This window comes from Eubalaena glacialis, chromosome 11, assembly GCF_028564815.1.
Source record: "Eubalaena glacialis isolate mEubGla1 chromosome 11, mEubGla1.1.hap2.+ XY, whole genome shotgun sequence".
NCBI lineage: Eukaryota > Metazoa > Chordata > Mammalia > Artiodactyla > Balaenidae > Eubalaena > Eubalaena glacialis.
In genome coordinates, this window is record NC_083726.1 from 43,397,291 (window position 1) to 43,419,163 (window position 21,873).

Below are 21,873 nucleotides of genomic sequence, written 5' to 3' on the forward strand. Positions count from 1 at the left end.
GTCTTATGTGCCATATGCATAATGTTATTTAGAAAAGCCTGAGATTCTTTCTTACTGTTATTCCAGTTGGTGTTTTCAGTAATTAATATTTTAAAAAGAAAGTTGTCATATAACAAAGTTGCTTTTGTAACTTTTAAGCTAGAGAAAGCTTAAGCAATAACCAGTATGTATACTGGCCTGCTAACTTATTTTCTTTTTATTAAAAACCTGTAAACCTAGGGCATATGTAGAGACTATTTGATCATGCACATGTAAGATAATTTTAAAAGTTTAAAGTTAAAAGTGAAGTTGAGAGTTTCTGCATATGATTTAAATGCAAGTCTCACATATGCCAAATTAAATGTTATTAAATTTTGTGCTTTTATTTTTCTTTAACAGGATGATGATGCTGAAGCTATCCTTGCTGCGGACTTTGAAATTGGTCACTTTTTACGTGAGCGCATAATCCCAAGATCAGTGTTATACTTTACTGGAGAAGCTATTGAAGATGATGATGATGATGTGAGTGAATTTGAATCCAGCAGTGAAATCGTTTGGTGAGGGTGTGATAGTCAGAATCGGTGAGAGGTTTAATGAATAGATGCAATTGTTAAAAAGCAAGACAGAATAATTCAAATTAGGCTGATTACTTAGGTCCTTTTAGATAACTTCCTTGAATTAAGTAGGTCCTTTTAGGATCTTTGGGTTCATTTATTGTAGTTTTTATTTTCCTGCTATTAGGAAGGCTACTTTCTCTGAAGTAGTAAAACTTTACTATGTTGGGTTAGTGTTGTAAATCCATTACACGTCTTTGACCAAACAAAACGTAATCCTGTACATTTTCTACTACTGATAAAAATCTTTATTAGGAAGCATGGAATTTTTATCCATAGGAATATTAAGTAACGATTAAGGTAAAATTAGGCTGCTCTCAAATATTTTGGATATCTTTCTTGTTAAATGGCAATCATTCACATAGCCTTTAGGTCCTTTTTGTACAGGCAAGTAATATTTACAGTCATAGTTATCTGATCATACTTCATCCATGATTGTACTGTGTTCTTTATTTTAATTTTTTAAAGTGTCAGGTTTAGATAATGGCACTGAGCTGGGTGATTCCTGAAGCTATTGTCCTTGTTTTAATTTATAATCCGTCACTGTAGGGAATGTATTTTTTCCTCTCTTTAGATATTAGGGGATACAATGGTGGATATTAACTAAACGCTACTTTCAGATGTTTGTTAGCTTCATTCAAATGTCATCCTTTTTTCCCTTTTTTAGTATGATGAAGAAGGTGAAGAAGCGGATGAGGTAATGTTTACCAAATGAGCAAATAATTCTGTTTAACACATTGAGAAGCAAATTGAGTGACTTATGTATTCCTTTGCTATAAATCATTACTCTGTGATATGGGATAAAAATGTTTTTGGAAAAAAATATGGTTTTAGAATTCTACAGCCAAACAATGTATGTATGAGGTTTCAATAAATAAATTGCAAAACTCAGAACATTTTTTTTATTTCAAATAATTCTGTTCTGCTGCAGGGTTATCAGCTCTTTGAAGAAGTCAAAAGCTGCAGTAAACTTTTTCAACGTTGGCTGCAGTAAATCTTTTCAATAAAACCTGTCTGGATGTCTCAAGTTGTGTTGGGAAATTTTTCATATTAGAAGCTTTCAAATTAAATTGCATTGTCACCAAACTCTGTAATCATGAAAATCTGTTGACTTATAGAGTAACTTGTATTAAATTCTCCCTACATTATGAGCCGTTTCTTCCTATTATGTACCTACTTCATGGATGCATTTTGAACTTTAATATAGGAAGGGGAAGAAGAAGGAGATGAGGAAAATGATCCAGACTATGACCCAAAGGTGAGCAAAATTAGTGCTGCTTTCTGTTAAATTTAAGGCAGGTTAAATATGAGTTAGTGTTTCTGAATGTAAAGTTTATTTTAGTCTATTAAAGTCTTTAATAAATCTCTCCTCACTGACATTTCAATAGTACATGTAATTTCAATGCACCTTTCCTAAGAAAAGTTTATTTTTGGTTCTGACCTTTATTTTTCCTAGTTTGAGGCTAAATAACCGTAGGTTCTATTTTAATGGCACATTATCTTGGGCATTTCTTTTTAAATTTTTTTTTAGAAGCACTTGAAATTACTTATTGCTTGTGTTCTTTAGTTTGTTTTCTCCCCAAAGGAAAGCTTATAAACATAGGTCAGTTTTTAAATCATCTGAATGCAGGAGTACACAGGAATAGGGGAGCAGTACTCTTAGGTTCTCCCAGTCATCTCTTTGCTCCATATCTGAGAGTCCCAGTTTCTTATTCCTGGGAAGTTGTCATATCACGGTTAGTAAAGGACTTTATCTCCCACAGAATGCTTAGTATGTTATCAGAATTCATTTGGAACTTCTGGTTTCTCTTTAATGTATTTATTCATTTGCTTATGCTATAAAAATATCCAGAAGATACTTTAACTTAGTGAGCAGGTAAGAGAGGGTAGTTAAAAAAATCAAATATTCTAATAGGTATGAATTGGTGTTAACAGCTAAATATGAATGGAGTTAGTATTTTAGAATAACTGATCTATTAAAAGGCAAAAATAATTGGTAATATGACTTAACAAATTGCTTGGCTATTTTCAGATTATAGCTTAATGTGTTTCACTTTATGGAGTTCATTCTACAATGTAAAATTGGGGCTTTTATTTTTTAGCATTTTTGTGACTTGGTAATATTTGAATAAATAATTTGCCATCATTTATTTTTTAAAATTTGGCAGAAATTTTGACAGAACAGTGAGATAATGTGATAATTAAGATAGTTAACTACTATTGAAAAATAAACTGAAGCAGGTAGAAAAAGATAGATTGACTTGTTGTTTTCCTTTAACAGAAGGATCAAAACCCAGCAGAGTGCAAGCAGCAGTGAAGCAGGATGTATGTGGCCTTGAGGATAACCTGCACTGTAATAGCCTAAACACAACTATTATTTACTTACAGCCTTATGTTTTTGTATTTTCTTGGTAGACTCAAGTTTTTTTTTAAAGGAAAGGAACTGATATTTTAAAGACCAAATTTGTTCTACTTAGCATTTTAACTAGTTTTTCTGCTAGATACATTGAATGCACAAATTCTCTCACGCATGTTTGTTCATTGCTACATATTTGGTTCTTCCTGGAGTATTTTTATCTTGTAACTATTAGATTACAGTTATGAAAATGAACAGAACTGTGAAATGAACCAGATTTTTTGTCTTGCTAATTTTTTTCCTGAAGAACCAAAGTATTTTTTCAGCGGGTAGTTGAATGGGTTTAAGTTCGCTTGCACTAGCTGTGCCTTTCATTACTTTGTTACAGAAATACAGTGACTTATACTAAGACAATTCATCGTTTAAAAAACAACACTTGTCAAGACAACTATATGGTTAAGAATTTCCAGTAAGACCACACCTGATAACTTAGATTGTTAATGGATTTTTGTATTTCAGGTGACAGTTACTATAAAGAAATCTTATTAACTAATAGTATGGTTATTGGTTACCACAGGGAGGTGAATAAAACCTAGTATTTTCAGAAGTTAAGTCTCATTATTTTTATTTTAACTGTACTTTTTAAATTTAACCTCCATTAACTAAGCATCTTTTCTTTGTGGTAGGGTCTACCTTCTGCTTCCCTGGAAAGGATGAAATTTACATCATTTGACAAGCGTATTTCAAGTTTTTTGTTGTTTGTTTGCTCGTTTTTGTTTTTGCAGCCTAAAATAAAAATGTCAAATATAATTTTAGTTCTCCAGAGATAATGTCTTAATTTTGTACTAATTCAGGTAGAAGCAGAGGCCTAGCTTAAATTATGTACCCAGTTTACCTCATTATTGAAGAAAAGGGTGCCAACTTTGGAAGAGGTACTACATCTACTAATGAGAGAGGATTAAAAAAAGGAAACAAAATCTTAAATGATTTAATGTTTTTAATAGAAAGATTAAAAGGGTAAATTTTATTTCCTTTGGTCAGAACTAGACAAAAGGCCCCAAGCCTCTACAGTTAATTCCAATTCTTATTCCTTAAAGTATGAGTGTGTCATTTACCCACGCCTTTTGTTTTACTATGTATTAAAATGGGTAGTACTGTTTACTTAACTACCTCACAGATGTGTTAAGGCATATTAAGTTAAATTTTATGAAATGTTTCTCAGTCTCATCAAAAACTCAAAAGTTTGGACCTATTTGTACCACAAGTATGTGATATTCAGCATTTTATTTATACCAAGGTCTGATAGTTAAACTGGAAAACAAAGATTAAGGACCTTTATTCTGGATCCGGTCAGGCAACCCTTGCAGATCTTTGTGTGCCTCCTATTTTAATAGAAGTGGATGGACGAGCAACTGTTTGAAAAGGTCCAAGAATTTTTTTTCCAGCTCTTTTAATTATGACCATATTGTAGTAAATACTGCAGATATCATGGGACTAAAGTAGAAATAAGACCATTTTTAGAGGGGGGAAATGCCATTAAATTAGAGACCGTAGAGCCACGTTTAAAATACCTCAGGCTAATTACTGTTACTTTTGGGGATGAACTTTAAAGCTTTGACAGTGAGGATGGACTAATTGGGTTGTAATTATAGGAAGGCCTTAGAGTTCCTGCTATATTAATAAAATTACACTGCGTTCCTTTTTAGAGGTGATAGAGCTTCTGTTTTAAAAATTTAGTATTAAGGTCTTGGAATGTAAACACATTGTGTTCTTTGTATAGTACTATCCATTCCTCTCCTGAGATTTTAATTAACTACTGGAAATCCTTAACCAATTGCAGTAGCTTATAGGGGGGAAAAATGCCATGAGAACACCTGTTTTTCCTCTTTATTTTCAAAATGATTTTGGTTGTTTTGATTAGACATTCTGTGACTTTTTTTTTTTCTTTTGTACCCATAGTTCATCTGAACACAGCTTTTTCTGAACTTAAAATTTTTAATCTAAAGATAGAATCCCATTTTTAATGAACTTAAAGAAGTAGCAAAATCACTACTTTTTTTTTTTTTCATTTCTTTAGGAAATAGCTGTTGCCAAAGTGAAGAGGTAGATGCTATTTCGTCTTGTTATATAAGGGGGAATATGGTTTGCAGAGGAATTGTTTTTTTAAATAAAGTTGGAGTTTCAAGGGATATCAGTGTTCATCTATGCCATCTCTCCAGTTTCAAAATGGTTCTATTCCATTCTAGAAATTTGACATGTAATTTGAAATCCTTAATAAAATTGCATTTAATTTTATAAAATGTACTGGTGATATTTTGGGTGGTTTTTAAAAAAGAATGAGTATATACTTTTTTTTTTTTGGAAGAGTGGAGAGTAGAGATGTTTTGAGTAGGCTATTCAATGCTTAGGCCATGATGGCCTGTAAAATGTGTCATTTTAAGAGCAACCTCCCAAGCCCCACTAAATCGTGTTTGTTATTGGAAGACTAGACAGAAAGGAATTCCCTAGTTCTACAGATTATACTCTGAGTTAACTATAGATGTTTTTGAGGCCCTTCGAATTTTGTCTTTACATTTTCAGTTTATAGTATTCTCTAGCCCAGGCAGTGACTACCAAGAAGTTCTCTGTTTCTCTCTAGAAATGGTAAAATCTCGTATGATCACCTGTAAAGTAATACTTAAATTTTTTTCTATCTTTTTATTCAAATATGGTTATAAGCAGAGAACAACAGTTCCATAAATTGATTGGTTTTTAGTTTAACATGGATCTCTGAACGTTATTTTATCTAGTTCACTGAAGCTGTATTAGTATTTATGTGACATAAAAATGTCTTAATTGTGTGGAATTGGCTTACAGAGTAGTGCTTTAAAACGTCGGATTCTACCTCTGTTTCCTTTTTAACACATTTAATAACAACACATAAACCTTAAAAGGACACATTAGCTTTGATAGAAACATTTTAATTATTCTGTGAACGGGTTAATGGTATTGATTGGTGTATGATAAGGCCCTTAAGATAACTGAATTAACTGTATATTACTGCTGCTTGTAAGACAGTATGAATTTGTGGGTTATCTGAGTTGTAGGCCATTCCCATCATTGAAAATAAAAATAAAACTGAATCATTGTGAAAACCTCATTGTACCATGCAGAAATATTAAACTATTTAATATTCAAATATTCTTTTCTTGGTTTTAGGGCTTGGTTTAGAATTTGAGTCCTTTTTTATGAGTTAGTCTTATAAAAATTATAGCCTTTATATTTTTGACTATTTAAATCAAGCCAAATGTTATTTAAATGTACAGAATTAATGGATAGTTTAGAAGAAACATACATTCTTTATAGGAACCTTAGAAAAGAGAAATCATATGCTAACGTAGATTTTAATCTTCTGCACTGTATATATACTTGGTAATTGTGAACTGGATTTTGTTTTGAAAATCCGTGCTTATAATTTAGGTAGTTTGCTACTTAAAGCACTAAGTCTCTAATAGCTGAAAAGTAAATGTAAATGATAATGGTGAAATTAACTGAGATTAACTTACATAGTGGTGATTTTTGTATACTGGTTTAAAAATCCAGATGCTAAAAATATAACTTGGAGAAAAAGCCAAGTTTTTGGATTAATTAAGGATTACTTCAGAGAAATGGGAACATCTTTGTTGGAGTGTGGAATTACTTTATTTAAGGATAAATGTTTATTAGAAAACTTGTATTCAGTTAATTATATTTTCAAAAAATACAATATACGCTGTATCTTGTGTTTCTTCCATTTGACGTTATATACCATACTTTGTTTTTCAGTTTTTTAAAAAATTGAGGTATTGACTAATTTTCTTAAGTGTGAAGTAAATGAGAAACGGAGCATAACAATTTAGAAATAATAAATTGCCAGCAGGAAATAAGTTGTTAATCAAATTGCTTAATTTTCATATTGAGAAATGAGAGTTTGTAGCTTTTGTAGATCTCTTGAGTTTTATTATTTTGAAACTCGGGGATGTGTTAGTTAAAAGCAGTACTTTTTAGTTCTTCATCTGTGTGGGTGTTTTTTGTTTTTAAAGATAAGTGTGTCTTCATTGGCCGGCAGGCTATTTGAGGCGGATGGAGCGGGAGGGGTGGGTGGCCCCGTGCTGTGCCGGCCGTGCTTCACGGGCTGGCTATTAGGTGACTGAGAACTCGCCTCGGTAGTGCCCGATCATCGCAGGTTTGATTTACACCTGGTTGAAGGTCTTGCCGTTGTAGACGCCCACCATGCTGCCCCTGTCGGGATGATCATGTTGCGCAGGTGCGTTGACCACCTCGGGCTTCTCCTTGGGCGGTGCCGCCTACCTGACCTTGCGCAGGCGCTTCGGCAGCCAGTGCGGCTTCCTTCGCAGGCGGTGGTGCGGCCGCTGCCACTGCCTCGCGCGCCGTGAAGCTGCCTTAGCTGCTCCTGGGATATGTCCAGCGGTGGGTCGAGGTCCAGGCCACAGTAGGTGAGCTCGTGGAAGGTCTGCTGCTGCTGCTTTCCACTTCTGCTATTTTGTCGGTTCTTCAGAAAGGCTAGGTCTTCATGTATTTTGCGTTTGAAAATAAGAAGGAACTGGGGATGTGTTGAAAAATGAAAGTGCCAGAAGTGGACAGATTTCATATAAAGAGTTAGTAGTATTAATACTCATCATTTTTTCATTCATAATGAAGTTAAGCAGTTGTTGCTCAGAAACTTTAATGGAGTGGTAAAAGTTTCTGCCAGAATACTCAAATCTCATATAAGAGCTTTTAGCTGGGAATTCACGGAAGAGTAGGAATTTGTGTAGTGAGGGATGCAGCCTCCGAGCAGAGAGCAGTTCAGGTGAAGGTATCACAGGAAACACACCATGAGGGTCCTGAAGAAGGACAATCCATGGCACTTTCAAGGCAGTGAAAGAATGGAAGACATAAGGGGCGAAGCCATGGAAGGCTTAGCTGTAGAAGTCCTTTTAAAGGGGTTTTCAAGTGACGATGACCTTTCCATGAAGATAACTTTAAAGTAAGTCATGATTAAGACTAAGTCAACCATTCGTAGGTAAGAACATTGCGGCTGGTTAGAGGCTGGGTCTAAAAGTAGGGTAGAGTGTCAAAGTAATGGATGAAGGTTTTTGGGTTTTTTTGTTTTTTAAATAATAGATTCAAGGTTATCTGCAATGAATCCTCTTTAATTCCAGGTTGCTTTTTGCAAGGAAGCCCTTATGGATATTGCAACTTTTCTCTAACTCTAAAATTACAATAGTTGGAAGAATTCTTGTACATTCTTTGCTCAAAATCACCATTTATTGTTTTTGCTACATAATTCTATATTCACGCATATATCTTTTTTCTAAACTACTTGACAGAGTTGGAGACATTGTGCCCTTTTAACCTCTAAATGCTGTATTTTTTCAGTAGGAAGACGTTCTTATAGAATCGCAGTATGATTAATCAAAATCAGGAAGTTTTACTGTGTAATCATAGTTCATTTTGATGCTTCAGTCATCTCAGATTTGATCAATGGTATCCTTTTAAAATTGGTTCCTGTGTGCTTTTGGTGTGTCCTGCATCATTTGAGCTCTTGCATACTTTATAGCTCAGAAAGATTTTCTGGGATCATCTTAGGCTTTTTTGTACCAGCTCTGAAACTGACTTATTTCCCCAAGGATCCGTGGTTCCCTTTAATGGGGAGTGGTACTTAGAAATCAAGTCTAGGTGATGGGTTTGCTTGTTCCTGGGATGTTATTATTTCTAGGTCTTTTCAGGTGACTTATTATTTCTAGGTCTTTTCAGGTGACAGACTTAGGAAATATATTAAAAACTGAGTACACACTGAATATTTCAAAGTTAATCCAACACAATAGGATTTTTTTTCTAGCCTAACCCCAGTACATATTTGTAACTACCTTCAAACAGGTGGGGTTAGTAGTAGCTGATCCAACTGGGAATTGTAGGTGAGGTTGCTCTATAGGAATAAGAAACCATGAATAAAAGTGGAAAAGATTTTAGACTGAAACTTTGGCAGCCCTAAACAAACGACCCTTACCATCTGTTTTTAATGAATATGGGAATAAAATAGTTGATACATTGGATAGTAGAATGGTTAAATATAAGCTTTGGAGTTCATCTACCACTTGTTCTTTTAGCTTCATTATTTTGATGTTTTGTGAAAGATGGTAGTGGGCACTGATGAGAGAACACATTAGTTCTTGAAGTAGTTCAGGAGTACTTAGAACCTGATATATATAATGAGCAATTAGTAAACATGCTTCCTAAACATAAGAAAACCTAGAATTTGTGGTTGGGATCACCTTTTGTAATAGATTCTGGCAGTTAATTTCAGAATTAGTTGGGGTTTTTTTGTTCTGTTTTTGTTGTTGATTCTAAAGGCAAAATGGCTCCTGGCTAAGAGGTGTCCATACTTGGTATACAAAAGAACCCTGAGACTAAAACTGGATAATAAATATAAACCTATGCCCCCATTTTGAAGGTTTTTGATGTTTTTTATAAAGAGATAAGAAAAATAGAAGAAAAGAATAATTTATCCCCCTTACCTAAAATCAGTCTTTAAAATCTGATTTCATTTAAAAAAAAATGCTGATTTATTTTCTTTTGTGAAGTCCAGAAATCATCTAGGGTAAAACTAAATGAAGTTTGACTGTATTTAGATACCTCATGCTCCAAAACTTCCAAGTTGTCATTACTTAGCCCATCCCTTTCCATCCCAAACATTTATTAACCTGGATCCCTGGACATTGTGGGTGGACCGTCTAGGGGCGGACAGTGAGACGTGTCAGTCTTCAGGCCAGATGTGGTTTTAGACCTGGATTAGGCTGGTTGTCTTTTTGCTGTTGAGTTGGCTTGGTGAGTGGACCTAGAACCTTTAGAGCAACTTGCACATCAGCAACCTGCCCTGTTTAACCTACATTTGTACTGTTTCAGTTATGCTTGGCTGTCTTTTCTTTCACTTCCTTATCCTGGGTCTTTTGTGCACATACCTTACTAGCTCAACACAATCTCTTTTTCTTTGAACTAACACGTACTTTTTTTTGGTTCTTTAGTTCTGAACTGGTTTTGCCAGTTCAAGAAGGACTCTCGGAATGCTTGTTCACTGCTGGATTCTCTAGTTTCCAGTGTGGGGACAGGAAGATGGTAGCTGTACAGGAAATTTTATACAGCCAATGCGTAGATGGAATAGGGTTTATCTGGACTCCTTCCAATTTACCAGCCATGATACTGTATGGGGCCATGTAACAAGTGACTGATTCTCATTAGTTCAATCTCCTGAGTCAACCAAGATGCTCCAAGTTCCTTTGTAGTTGTCATATTTCTGCATACTGAGTTGCTTATTTTGAGAAAACCAGTAAAACCACAAAACTGGACTGTGTATATTGTTCTGTAAACTCAGTGGGGCTATGAGAATGTGGAGAGTTGAATCAATTGTTGTTGCAGTTACCTAGTATTGCATAAAAAAGCTACTCCCCAAACTTAAAGCATCAACAAGATTTATTTTTGCTGACTGTGCTTGGGTAGTTCATTTCTGCTTTACTGAGCATCGTTAGGGGCAGCTTTGAAGGATGGGGACGAGACTCACCTGAAGGCTCTTCATACACAGGTGGTCAGTGCTGGATGAGACTTCAGCTGGGTTGGGGCTAGAACACTACCTAGACTTTGCTTCACAGCACGGTGGCTGGGTTCCAAGAATTAGGCAAAGGTTTATCCTACCCTGGGAAGTCATCACTTCTGTACTCTATTGGTTATAGTCAAACCCGCCAAGGTTTAATGGGAGAGGACTCTATATCCTGCTGGAGGAATTACAAAGTTTGGGGAAGGGGAGAGGAACTGGAATCTTGTAGTGGCCACAGTTTGTCTTTGGAAAATACAGTTGGCTATAACAGTATTGATAAAACAAAAGCTACAGTAGTTTCCCAAAATGAAACATCAGGAAAGGTTAAATTATATATTGTATGCCTGTTTATGGAGGAAGAATGTTTTACTTTATCGTACTGGAATCTTATCATTTGAATTTACCTGGACAGTTGAGATTACCAAATGTACACATAATTCGCTCACTCTGAGTCATTAAAATGTCAAGCTTGATTAGTAAAAGAACCTTAAATGGTAAGTATACGATGGCCATTAAGTACATATTTGTTTTCAAAGTTTGGGTATATTACATAGTTTGGGGTTCAGAAGAAAGCTTCATTGCTTTACTATTTGTATTTCAGACTAGGTGGGACTTTGCATTATAAATCTAAATCGGCATTAAAAAAAAAACCCAAATGTGTATTCAGCCATTTAAGGTAATGAAATAATGTTTTATTTAATCTTAATACTTGTTTGAAAATGGTAATTATTCCCTCTCGACATGTAAGGGTAAAAGGTAAATAACAGGGCCGCCCAGCTGATCTTTGTTGGAGTCAGTGTTTGATGGCAGCTGTTCTGCCCTCTGCTGGTGCTCCCACCTGCTCTGAGAGCTTCATCCTCTGCTTTGTTTTCCTTGACGTATGGCTTCCACCTTTAAAGTTGCTTTATCATCTGAAATGGCTGCTGCCACTCTGACCCATTATTTGCAGGTTTTAGGCAGCAGGTGGGGCTGAAGGAGGCAAAAGACTCCTGGCATCCAACCGTCTTCAGAGATGAGCTTATGATTTGTGCTTTCAGCACAAAAGGGGGGCTGCTTAATATAGTAGACCCTGGGTAGAGCAAAGGCTGGATCACAGCCACATCAGCCATGCATGCTGAAGAGCTTCAGGGTTAGAAAAGGATTGAGGATATCCTGGAAAACAGGAGGCAAACAGCTGCATTTCAGAAATACGTAAACCAGTTCCAGAAAGGTGATTTAGGAATACAACCTGAAGATGAGTTCTGACTGGAGTCTTATCCATCTTCCGGTTTTTCGCTTTGTCTTACATGATAATCTTTCCCAGAACCCCTGCATACACAAGTGAAGTTGAGACAATGACTTAAGCAAAAGTGTAAATAGAATCTCATTAGAAACAAGAACTGCTAAATGTTCCAGTTTCTGATCTGTTAAAGGATGCTGATTGTTAAATAGTTTGTAGTCATGAGTTGTGTGGCGATTTTGTTGTTGCCTCTAACCTGGGGCCTTGCTTTTCCTGATAGGTTTAGTGGCAGTGTGGAAGCTTGCCATAAAAAGGTTTCCTGGGTTCTATCTTTGGTAAAAAGTGTTCCTCCATCTTTCTGGGCCTGGCCACCCCACAGAATTCTTTTATTCCATCTCTCTTGCTCCTTGGTTCTCTGTCAGCTGTCATCTGTGATGCACCCTCCACCCTCCAATCCTTGGTCTTCGAAACCTGAGTTCCTCTTCTAAAGTAACCTTGCCATTTACAGCAGCACCCAAGCAAGTTTATCATACCACCTGTTCTCCTTTATCCTTGAATTTTTGGAAGGAATTCTCTATACTCACTGCTTTTACTTTTCCTCCTCTACCACCTAAAAAAGGCCTTTGCTCATTTACTGATTTATTCATTTTTTTGCAGGTATCAATAATGATCAAACTGAAGTCTGTTCTCAGACTGTGTGCTATGTTGTAAAAGAAGACTGCAAAAGAGGGAGTTTCCCCATGTATTCTAGTCCCTTAAAAGGAGAGATTTGCCCACTGGCTATCCGTCAGATATTTGAGTTGCAAGCAACAGGAGCTTTTACCTAGTCTGAGTAGAAGTAGATTTAGGATATTAGGTGTTTATGGGCTCTTACTGGAAGGCAAGAGGCTTGAATGCTAATCTGTCAGGGCAATGCTCAAAGTAAACCTGCAAACAAGTTTACCAGTGCTTCTACTGTCAAGTCACTGAAGTACCTGGTGCTTCTCTACTGCCATCCCTGAAGACCCAGAAGTCAGAGTATCAGTACAGTGTTGCCTGCTCAAATGTTACTGAGGATTAGGAAAAGCAAAAACACAAAGTAGATAAGTGACGAGCTCACTTAGGGTTGAGTGGAAGGAGAGTCTAAATTGTAAGGGCAGGTAGGGCTTTACAATTCTGTGGAGGGCTTTTCATGCTAGAGTAAGGAGTTGGGATGTTCTCTTATATGAATAGGAGGAGACTGAAAATTTTCTATCATAATTTAGGAATGGAAGTGGTAGCAGTGCAGTGTATTAGTGTGGATTCAAGTGGTTGGGCTATTACAAGAGCATGAATGAGAGAAATGAGAACCTAAAATTAGGCTGTTGGCACAATAGAAAGGACAGAGACAGCTGATTGACAGAGCTTGATCTGTAAATGGGTTGTAACAGCCATTTTTTGAACACTTCACTATTCTCAATTGCTCTAAGCTGTGTTATACAAATTGGTCACTAGGAGGCATAGTTCATCAACTTTAGGCGAAAAGGAAGGCAGCTAGAGGGATGCATCTGTGAAGAAAAATAGTTCTGTATTCAATTGAAGAGTTGTTAACCTTTTCAACTCAGCGTTTTGGAAATAAGAATCTTTATAAAATATTTTTACTGAATAGAATTTTTAAAAATGAAGAGATGAATGGCTAAGAAGTCTAAATTGCAGTCTGAACGCAGGCCTTTATGCACTAATGAAGGTGACTTGTATTTTCATGATTACTTGGCCTTTAACTATTTCTTAAAAGACATTTGAACTTTATCCAAATCTTTAATAATGATATTTTTCATGAGTTTCTACTTTATATTGCAAATTAGGAAGTTTATAGATTAAAAGTTTTATAATCTTGTAATCAACTTGTAAATGAAAGTAAACACTTTATAACTTTCTAACTTCTGTTAAATGTCTTTAAGCCAGTATTAATGAACTTCTAAGCAGGTATCTGCCAACTAAGAGAAAATGCTATCAATTCAGTTCCATTACTGTGTTGTTTCTTATTTTTTTTGATTACTCTTACTAGCAAGCAATAGGATGATGTATAAATACCTCTCAATATTAAGCTGCATGCTGCTCAGGAAAAGAAAGGTTTGTAGGACGTATTTTAGATAGCATTTATAGACTATAGTAGCATTTAAAGTTCAGAGAGGCCTAGCATGTATAGTAGTTAATTCAATTTTTTAAAACTATCACCAGGGCTTCCCTGGTGGCGCAGTGGTTGGGAATCCGCCTGCCAATGCAGGGGACGCGGGTTGGAGCCCTGGTCTGGGAAGATCCCACGTGCCTCGGAGCAGCTGGGCCCATGTGCCACAGCTGCTGAGCTTGCACTCTAGAGCCTGCAAGCCACAACTACTGAGCCCTAGTGCCACGGCTGCTGAAACCCGTGCGCCTAGAGTCCATGCTCGCAACGGGAGAAGCCACCTCAGTGGGAGGCCCGCGCACCGTGGCAACAAGGACCCAACGCAGCCAAAAATAAAGTAAATAAACTTATTAAAAAAAAAAACTATTACCAAATACATGTATTGGTATGGCAAGTTTTAGAAGTCTTTTCATAAATTCTTGTTACAGTTTGAAAATTTTAACAAGTAGGATGCATTATGAAAAATCTGTCAAGCATTTGAAGACATTGATTATCTTTTTATGACAGATGTGGGCTTTTGAGTCAACTTAAAATTTCTACATATGTTGAGCTTCTGTGTGCCAAGAAATGTATTAGGTGATTGGGACACATCAAAACAATGATCTTTGACCTCTTGGAAGAACTGACATTCTCTAGGAATGGGAACAGAAATAAACAATAGGCATTATAAATTACTCAGTTGTGTTAGGAGGTAATACATGCTATGGGAAAAATTAAGGGAAATTGGGTGGTTGCAGTTTTAGAGTGATTATGAAAGGCCTCATTGAGATGACATTTGAGCAAAGACTTGAAGAAAGTGATTGGGATGTCTTAAATAGATTATAATATAGATGGTAAGACAACAAGGGTAGAATCAGGGAGGCAAAGTTAGGCGGCCATGGCAGTATTTCAGGGGAGAGATGATCAAGGTGGTGATGAAGTGGAGAGAAATGGACAGAATATAGATGTGGTTTGAAGGCATAACCGATGGGATTTCTTGACTCAATTTGTGGATTGGGTACTGGAAAGCAAGTAAAGGATTTTTGCAATGCAGGCATGCTTCTAAACATTTGCCGTCCTGGGGTAAGAGTGCAATGGAGACGCCAGTGATTAAATATTTTAAAGTTTTGTTCTATGAAAATATGTCCCACACTACTATCCTGCCAAATACACCTTCACAAGTACCTGGAGGTCCAGGTTTGAAATTCAGATCCTTAAAACTCCTGTGCCAGAAACTTCCTTGTGAGGAAGCTGATCCTCTGCCTGTGTCCCACTTTCCTTCTCTTCCCATCCCTGCTTCTGAATTGTATGGCAAGGGGCCTCCTGAACGTTTGTGTGGACATCCTAGCCTGCATGTTCAAAATCTGTCCACCTACCTTACACACCAGTGCACACAATGGTCATGTAATACTCTGAAATAGCTGAGGTCATTTAGGCAGGGTATTTGGAATGAGTACCTGGAGTATAGTCTAGAACAAGTATGAGTTCCAGATAGACGTAGTACTGGCTCTTCGAAGCACAGGGCTCCTTTTGGCTTGTTTTAAGGGCAGTACTACTCCAAGGGTTTTGGCCTGAGCAACTGTACAGATAGAATTGCCATCAACTGAGAGGGGGACTGCAGGTAAGTAGAACAGGTCAGGGTGAGGAGATAAGTTTGGGAGCACATATATTCTAGTTCTCTATTAGATACCCAAATAGTACTGTAGAGAAAGGGAAAAGGAAAAAATTCAATTTACAGTAACAGTGGCCTGGAATATATAAAAACTGAAGGCTGTTTTTCATTACAGCCATTCTAACCAGCTAAGGCTCTTTAAAAAACGATGAACTTTGACTTCAGACCCTTACTGAACCAGTTCTACCAAGGAATTTGTTTTAACCAGTCATATATAAGCCTATGGACTCCATCCTATCCAGCATGCTATTTTTCATTCGCAAAAGCTCTATGAATCCTGCTTTCTATGATCGAAAATCCCCTCAGACTTTTCCCTCTAGTGAACTACTCAGTGCATGTCTTCACCAGTATGTGTTCCCTTGCCTGGGGGGTGTTATTATTTTTTAACTTTGGTAGTCTTTGTTTTATTCTTTGGCAACAAGCAGCTGGATATAAGTTTGGGAGTCTTGGGCATATAGATCTTATTGAAAATGATAAGACTGGATGAGATCAAGGGAGTGAGTGTAGATAAAAGAACCAAGGGCTGAGCTTTGGGGCACTCAAAAGACTGGAAAGAGGAGGAACCTGTAGAGGAGACAGACAATGACCAGGGAGGTGGAAGGAAAGCTAAGCGATGTCCTCGAAGCCAGTGAAGAACTATCCTAGAGCAGAAGATGATCAACTCTCAGATGCTGCTGATAGACAACTTGATGCAGCCGGCCATAATATCCACTTTGACCTAAGCCTTTTCAGACTTGTTTACCAAAGCAATGACTTGTTAGCTAGCTTTCTAAACTTTAGTAATTTTTAAGTGACATTTGTAGGTTTTCATTATCTACAACTGAAGTTGTGGGGTTTTTTTGGAGGGGGCAGTTATTTCCTGTAATTCATTTTCTGCGAATTTATTTAATTGTCTTAAAAATGGTAATATGGCCATTTTGTGAGTTGGTGGTGACTGGTGAAATTAAGAGTAAAGTTGTCACCTATCTACAAGATTCCTATATTATACTACTGAGATTTCCAATAATCAGTTGCACTATGGTTGGAGAAGGCAAACTGTATACTTACTTCTGAGCTGTTCACAAAGTCACTAAGTCGTGAAATACCCAACTGGAAATTCTGAGTTTTAAAGTCTCTAATTATAACAAGTGCTTTTGAAAATCATGCTGCTGGTTGTTCAGACATTGTGAAGTAGCTTAGATAGAATGCATTTGTTGCATCCTGATAAACTGCAGAAGGATAGAAACACCAAATGTTGTGTTTCTCAAGAAAATGGCTTGGGCTTCCAGAATACATCTTAATGTTTTACCCACTTCAGTTTGTATAGTATCAATTTTCCATATGAAATGTCTTTCCCAACTACACCTGCCCTCAGAGACTCTGAATTACACATTTAAAGGAAGTATCCTTTCTAAATGAGCTCAAGAATGGCATTCTGTTAAAAAGATGAACAGCTGGTCATGTGGAAATTCTCTGGAATGCTCACTTGTCCTGCAAAGGCAGGGGAAAAACTTGAGATGTTAGGTGCAGTGTTTGTCATTCATTGGTATACAGAATTTTTAAAAATGTAACCTTTTTAAAATGTAATCATGTAAAGAAATCTTTACATGACTTTGTCTTTCTCCTTAAAAGACGAATCCATCAACAATGTGAAGGCCCCGAGAGCCCACTAAGTGCGATTCAGTGGGTCTCAGGATTGTGCTGGAATTGTCCCATTTGCTGAAACATTGTTCCTTAGATTAAGATTCAGGACCCTCCCGTGTTTAAAAGTTATCCTTTGTTCTCGATTACCTTGGGATAAACCTGGAATTTCTTAAGCCTGACGCACAAAGAATTTGAATCTTGCTCTGCTCTCCAAGCTCATCTCTCACTTCTTCCCCTTTGAATTCTTTGTTCCAGCCTGATGAAACTACAGATGAGCTAAGCTCTCCCTTCTTCCTTCTTGAGTTCAAATAGCAGCCTTTCCTCTTACCTTGGCCAACTCTGACTTATCCACACCTGATTTATTTCTTCTTTGTGTAATTCTTCGTATTTTCAGGGTCGGTACATAGTTGGGGTTCTCTGTTTACTTAATACATTTCCCCCAAGAGATTTGGTCTCGGCTTAGGCTCTTTATTCTGCCTTGTTTCCCAGAATTTCTATAGAAATTGTTTAAATGGAGTAGGAGGGAGCTAGGGGCGAATACCGCATTACTTTCCCCAGGTTACAGATAAATGAGATTACAAGAGATCTGACCCGTTAGGCGTTTGCAAAGAGAGGGACCCGCGGAGGCTAGCCTGCCGTTTGGAAGGCTAAACTGCCTAAAAGTGTTGGGACCGGGCATTACCTGAATTTGTCGTTAGAGTTGAATTACTGTTGTGAGATATTGCGGGCTGTACGGATGGGTCAAGAAGGAAGCTAGAGCGCTTGTGTCACGGGTAAAGATAGGCAGTGCCTGCGCTCCTGGCTCGAGAAGAGGAAGGCGAGATGCCATCCGAAGTGGTCCCCTTCCTCTACCCCTTCCAAACGGGACAGACGGTAGCGCTGTTGCTTTAACAATCGCCCCTTCGGCTCCAAGAAGAGCTAGTTAGTGACCGTAAGCGAATGTGCGTGTAAAGACACCGTGTCCTCTCGGCCTTTGTGCACTAAGATGTTCACGTAGGGTCCGGGGAAGGCACGCTTCCACGGGACTCCGCGGCTCGCGAGCCTCACCCCCAGGCTCCTTGCTCGCCCAGGCAGCGCGAATCCCCAGGGCTGGGTTCCCGAGGGCAGAGGGTCAGCTTGGCGTACCAGGCACTGTCTGGTAGCTGTACCCGTCCTCGCAGCCCCATCCTCATTTTCTGAGGCTGTTAGCAGAGAGCCCCACCGGGAGGAGAGGCGGGACGGCTGGGGATGGCCTCTCAGCGCCCTCTGCGCCTCGGCATCCTTCGCTGGCCAGCTCGGGCGCCCTCGGCTGTGGCCCCGGGCGGAGGAGAGGAGTTTCCGGGGCTCGGGTCCCTGCAGCCATCCCGGGGAAGGAGCGCGGAAGCGAGTGGGCGGCGAGAGGCGGAGCAAGGGACGCGGGGGGCGTGGACGCGGCCGGCTTTGGAAAGGCCCCAAGTTAATGAGGCGTGCGCCGGCGGCGGAGTGCCTTTCGGAGCTGGGCTTTCCCCCGCGGCGCGGGCGCCAGGAGCCGCCTTTTCCGCTGGGTGTCACTCGGGGGTGGGGGGGATGGCCCATTCAAAAGCGCCGCGAGGGGGCCCGGCCAGAGCCCTTCCGTGAGCGCTCGCAAGAGGACGGCAGAGGCCCGGCGGCTCGCAGCTCCCGGACCTTGTGGCGCATCAGGACGCGGCTGCCCTGCTGCCCGGACCCCGAGGAGCCGCCGCCGCCGCCGCCCCTCTGCTTCCTGCGCGTTAGCCTCTTCTGCGCGCTCCGGGCGGGCGGCCGCGGGAGCCGTTGGGGCGAGGACGGCGCGCGGCTGCTGCTGCCGCCCCCGGCCCGGGCGGCTGGAAGAGGAGAGGCCGAGCCGAGCGGCGGCCCCCCCTATGCCGGGAGGATGTTGGAGAGCAGCGGCTGCAAAGCGCTGAAGGAGGGTGTGTTGGAGAAGCGCAGTGACGGGTTGCTGCAGCTCTGGAAGAAAAAGTGCTGTATCCTCACTGAGGAGGGGCTGCTGCTCATCCCGCCCAAACAGCTGCAACACCAGCAGCAGCAGCCCGGGCAGGGGCCGGTCGAGCCATCCCAGCCCGGAGGCCCCGCTGTGGGCAGCCTCGAGCCGCCCGTCAAGCTGAAGGAATTGCACTTTTCCAACATGAAGACCGTGGACTGCGTGGAGCGCAAAGGCAAGTATATGTACTTCACTGTGGTGATGGCCGAGGGCAAGGAAATCGACTTTCGGTGCCCGCAGGACCAGGGCTGGAACGCGGAGATCACGCTGCAGATGGTGCAGTACAAGAATCGTCAGGCCATCCTGGCGGTCAAGTCCACGCGGCAGAAGCAGCAGCACCTGGTCCAGCAGCAGCCGCCGCAGCCGCAGCTTCAGCCCCAGTCCCACCCGCAAGCCCCGCCGCAGCCACAGCCGCAGCCGCAGCCGCAGCCCCAACCCAAGCCCCAGCCGCAGCCGCAGCCGCTCCATCCGTATCCGCATCCGCACTTGCGTTCGCGCCCACATCCGCACCCGCACCCGCACCCACTACCGCTCTCGCAGCCGCACGGCCAGCGGCTTCTCCGTAGCACCTCCAACTCTGCCTGAAGAGGGCAGCACCCGGGGCAGACGAGGTAAGGTCCCGGCAGCTCGGCTCCCGAGGGAGGTTCCGAGGAGTGGGGCTGGGGGTGGTAGGAGTAGGAAGCCTTTTCCCCGGTTCGGATCTTGGGTGGAAAGATGAGAAATTAATGCAGGTTTCTGGGAGGCGGAAAGAAGGGAACAGGCTGGAGCCGGGAGAGGCCGGGCAGAGAGGGGAGGGTGCGGGGTTCGGGCCGGGCAGGAAGGTCTCCTGATCGCCCGCCCGCCCACGCTGACCCACGCGTGTTCACTGATGCGCACCCCAGCGACGCCGCAGCTTCTCTCCTTGTCACCAGCGCCACTTGAGTGTGTCTGGGGACTCGAGGGAGCGACCCCGGTGTCTTTCTGAGCTCGCTTTGTCCACGGGACAGGCCCGAAGAGAACTGGGTCTTGTAGGAGTCCGAGCCACTTCAATCCGTGTCGTTTCTTTCCAGGTTGTGAGGACTTGAGGAAGTGGGACGAGCACCTTTCTATTGTCTTCACTTGGATCGAAAACAAAACAGTCGCCCCGCCCGCACCAGACCAAGTAGTTTGGACAGAATCCGACCGATAACTTGCGATTCCTCTTAGTTTTTCTGCATACTCTTCATCACAATGCAGGAAATGATTTCGAGTCCAGAAGGCTTTATTTATGAACCTTTGAGAGGATCTTCCAGTATGGTGGACCTTTTAGGAGCGATGATGTACTGTAATGTTATTTTAATGTATTTTGATTTATGATTATTTATTAGTATTTTTAAAAATGCTTGTTCTGAGACATTTCTGAATGTAGGCCATTTTCCAAAAAAGAAATTTTATTTTCAAACACCTATTCCCTAGTAAGTTCTAATCTTGGGAAAGAAGAAAGTAAAAGGGCGGTGAAGGGGAATACATCAAGAATTCATTTTCGGAAGGTCTGACACTTAAATGTTATACCAGGTGGTTGAAATTAAACTCTGTGATACTACGTGGAGTTTTCTTTCTTTTTTTTTTCTTTTGAGTTTTTTTTTTCCTTCAACATATATTTTGTGTAGAATGGAAGTTTAAAGAAGCTAAATGTTCAGAATTGTGTAATTATAAAAATCGAATTGCTTTTTCTAAAAGGAAATCAGTAGTAATGATAGCTGATTGAAAATATTTCAAACATAACCCAACTGATGGCAAGATGATCATATCCTGAATATACAAGGAGGGCTGGGTCTGCTGTAGGAAAAGCCTTTCTTAGATTATCTATGTGTGAAGGGTTTAATAAGGAGTTTTCTATGATTTCTGAGTATGAATGCATTAGGTGTTTCATTTCAAAAAACATAGTGGGGGAAAAGAACTATTCCACTTGTTTGAGAGAACATTTGTGCTCTTATCCACAATAGAGATTACCCTTCTCCAAGAGCTTTGCACACTTGATGTGAACCACATTTTCTGGCCCTTTTACTTTGTTCTAGAAGCATATTCTAGAATCTCATAGTTTAAAATACAGTTTGTAAATATTGCAAAGGACTACGAGTCATAGCTTTTTGTTTTCATTCTGAGTATAATGTTGATCAGAGACACCAGCTGTTTTGCTTTTTATTGCTCTGTGAGAAATCCAAGGGTTATATGTTTTGTTGTTAGGTTAGCTAAACTCAGAAATTGAAAAAGGAAGGACTGGATAAACACTGGATTTGCAGTAAGAAACAACCCCAGTCTTGTTTTAGCAGCGACTTGTTCAGGAGTCTGGGGGGTTGTGGGGGGGGGGGTGGGGTGGGGGGGAGGTGGGGGAAGAGCATGTGCTTTTAAAGGTAGAACAAACCCTCTTCTGTGTTAAATCAAAAGGATGGTCAAAATCCACAAGGGCAGATGCTACTTAAGTTTAAAAAGAGCCCATAGATGCTACCAAATCCTCTTGCGGCTGAAAATCACTTCCTATCTGCCTAGCTTTACTAACGGGTCTCTGTTTTCCATCATCTTTTCTGCAAAGTCTTGATCAGTATTTTTCCAGCTTCCAAATTGGAATGGTCAGTATTGGGCCACTGGTAAGTTCTGTAGTCAAGAAATGAAAATAGAATTTCATGCTAGAGATATCTTTATTCTCTCTCCATCTAAAAAGGAGTTTCAAGGTCAAATT

At 40.0% G+C, this 21,873-nt stretch overlaps 2 protein-coding genes and 1 pseudogene across 9 annotated transcripts in view; 2 read left to right on the forward strand and 1 right to left on the reverse strand.

Moving 5' to 3' along the window:
- The window catches only part of NAP1L1 (nucleosome assembly protein 1 like 1), a 32,992-nt gene extending 29,228 nt beyond the window's left edge, over window positions 1–3,764 (forward strand). For 3 of the 8 annotated variants that reach the window (XM_061204599.1, XM_061204600.1, XM_061204607.1), the window contains 6 exons: window positions 379–501; window positions 1,261–1,290; window positions 1,525–1,583; window positions 1,801–1,851; window positions 2,875–2,918; window positions 3,636–3,764. In XM_061204599.1, the coding sequence (XP_061060582.1) occupies window positions 379–501; window positions 1,261–1,290; window positions 1,525–1,583; window positions 1,801–1,851; window positions 2,875–2,918; window positions 3,636–3,682 (354 nt within the window). In that variant the 3' untranslated portion in view covers window positions 3,683–3,764. The other 5 variants (XM_061204601.1, XM_061204602.1, XM_061204603.1 and 2 more) reach the window with 5 other exon arrangements.
- A 3,345-nt stretch (window positions 3,765–7,109) lies between these two features.
- On the reverse strand, window positions 7,110–18,539 carry LOC133101646 (uncharacterized; annotated as a pseudogene).
- Window positions 18,540–18,635: 96 nt separating this feature from the next.
- PHLDA1 (pleckstrin homology like domain family A member 1) lies at window positions 18,636–20,810 on the forward strand. Its single transcript, XM_061205181.1, has 2 exons — window positions 18,636–19,786; window positions 20,225–20,810. Exon 1 carries the CDS (start codon window positions 18,636–18,638, stop codon window positions 19,758–19,760), a length of 1,125 nt encoding a protein of 374 aa, XP_061061164.1. The 3' UTR covers window positions 19,761–19,786; window positions 20,225–20,810.
- Window positions 20,811–21,873: the final 1,063 nt, after the last annotated feature.

Excerpts from the sequence above, each read along its gene's own strand:
- PHLDA1 (XM_061205181.1), top strand. The coding sequence starts at position 18,636 with ATGAGGCGTGCGCCGGCGGCGGAGTGCCTTTCGGAGCTGGGCTTTCCC.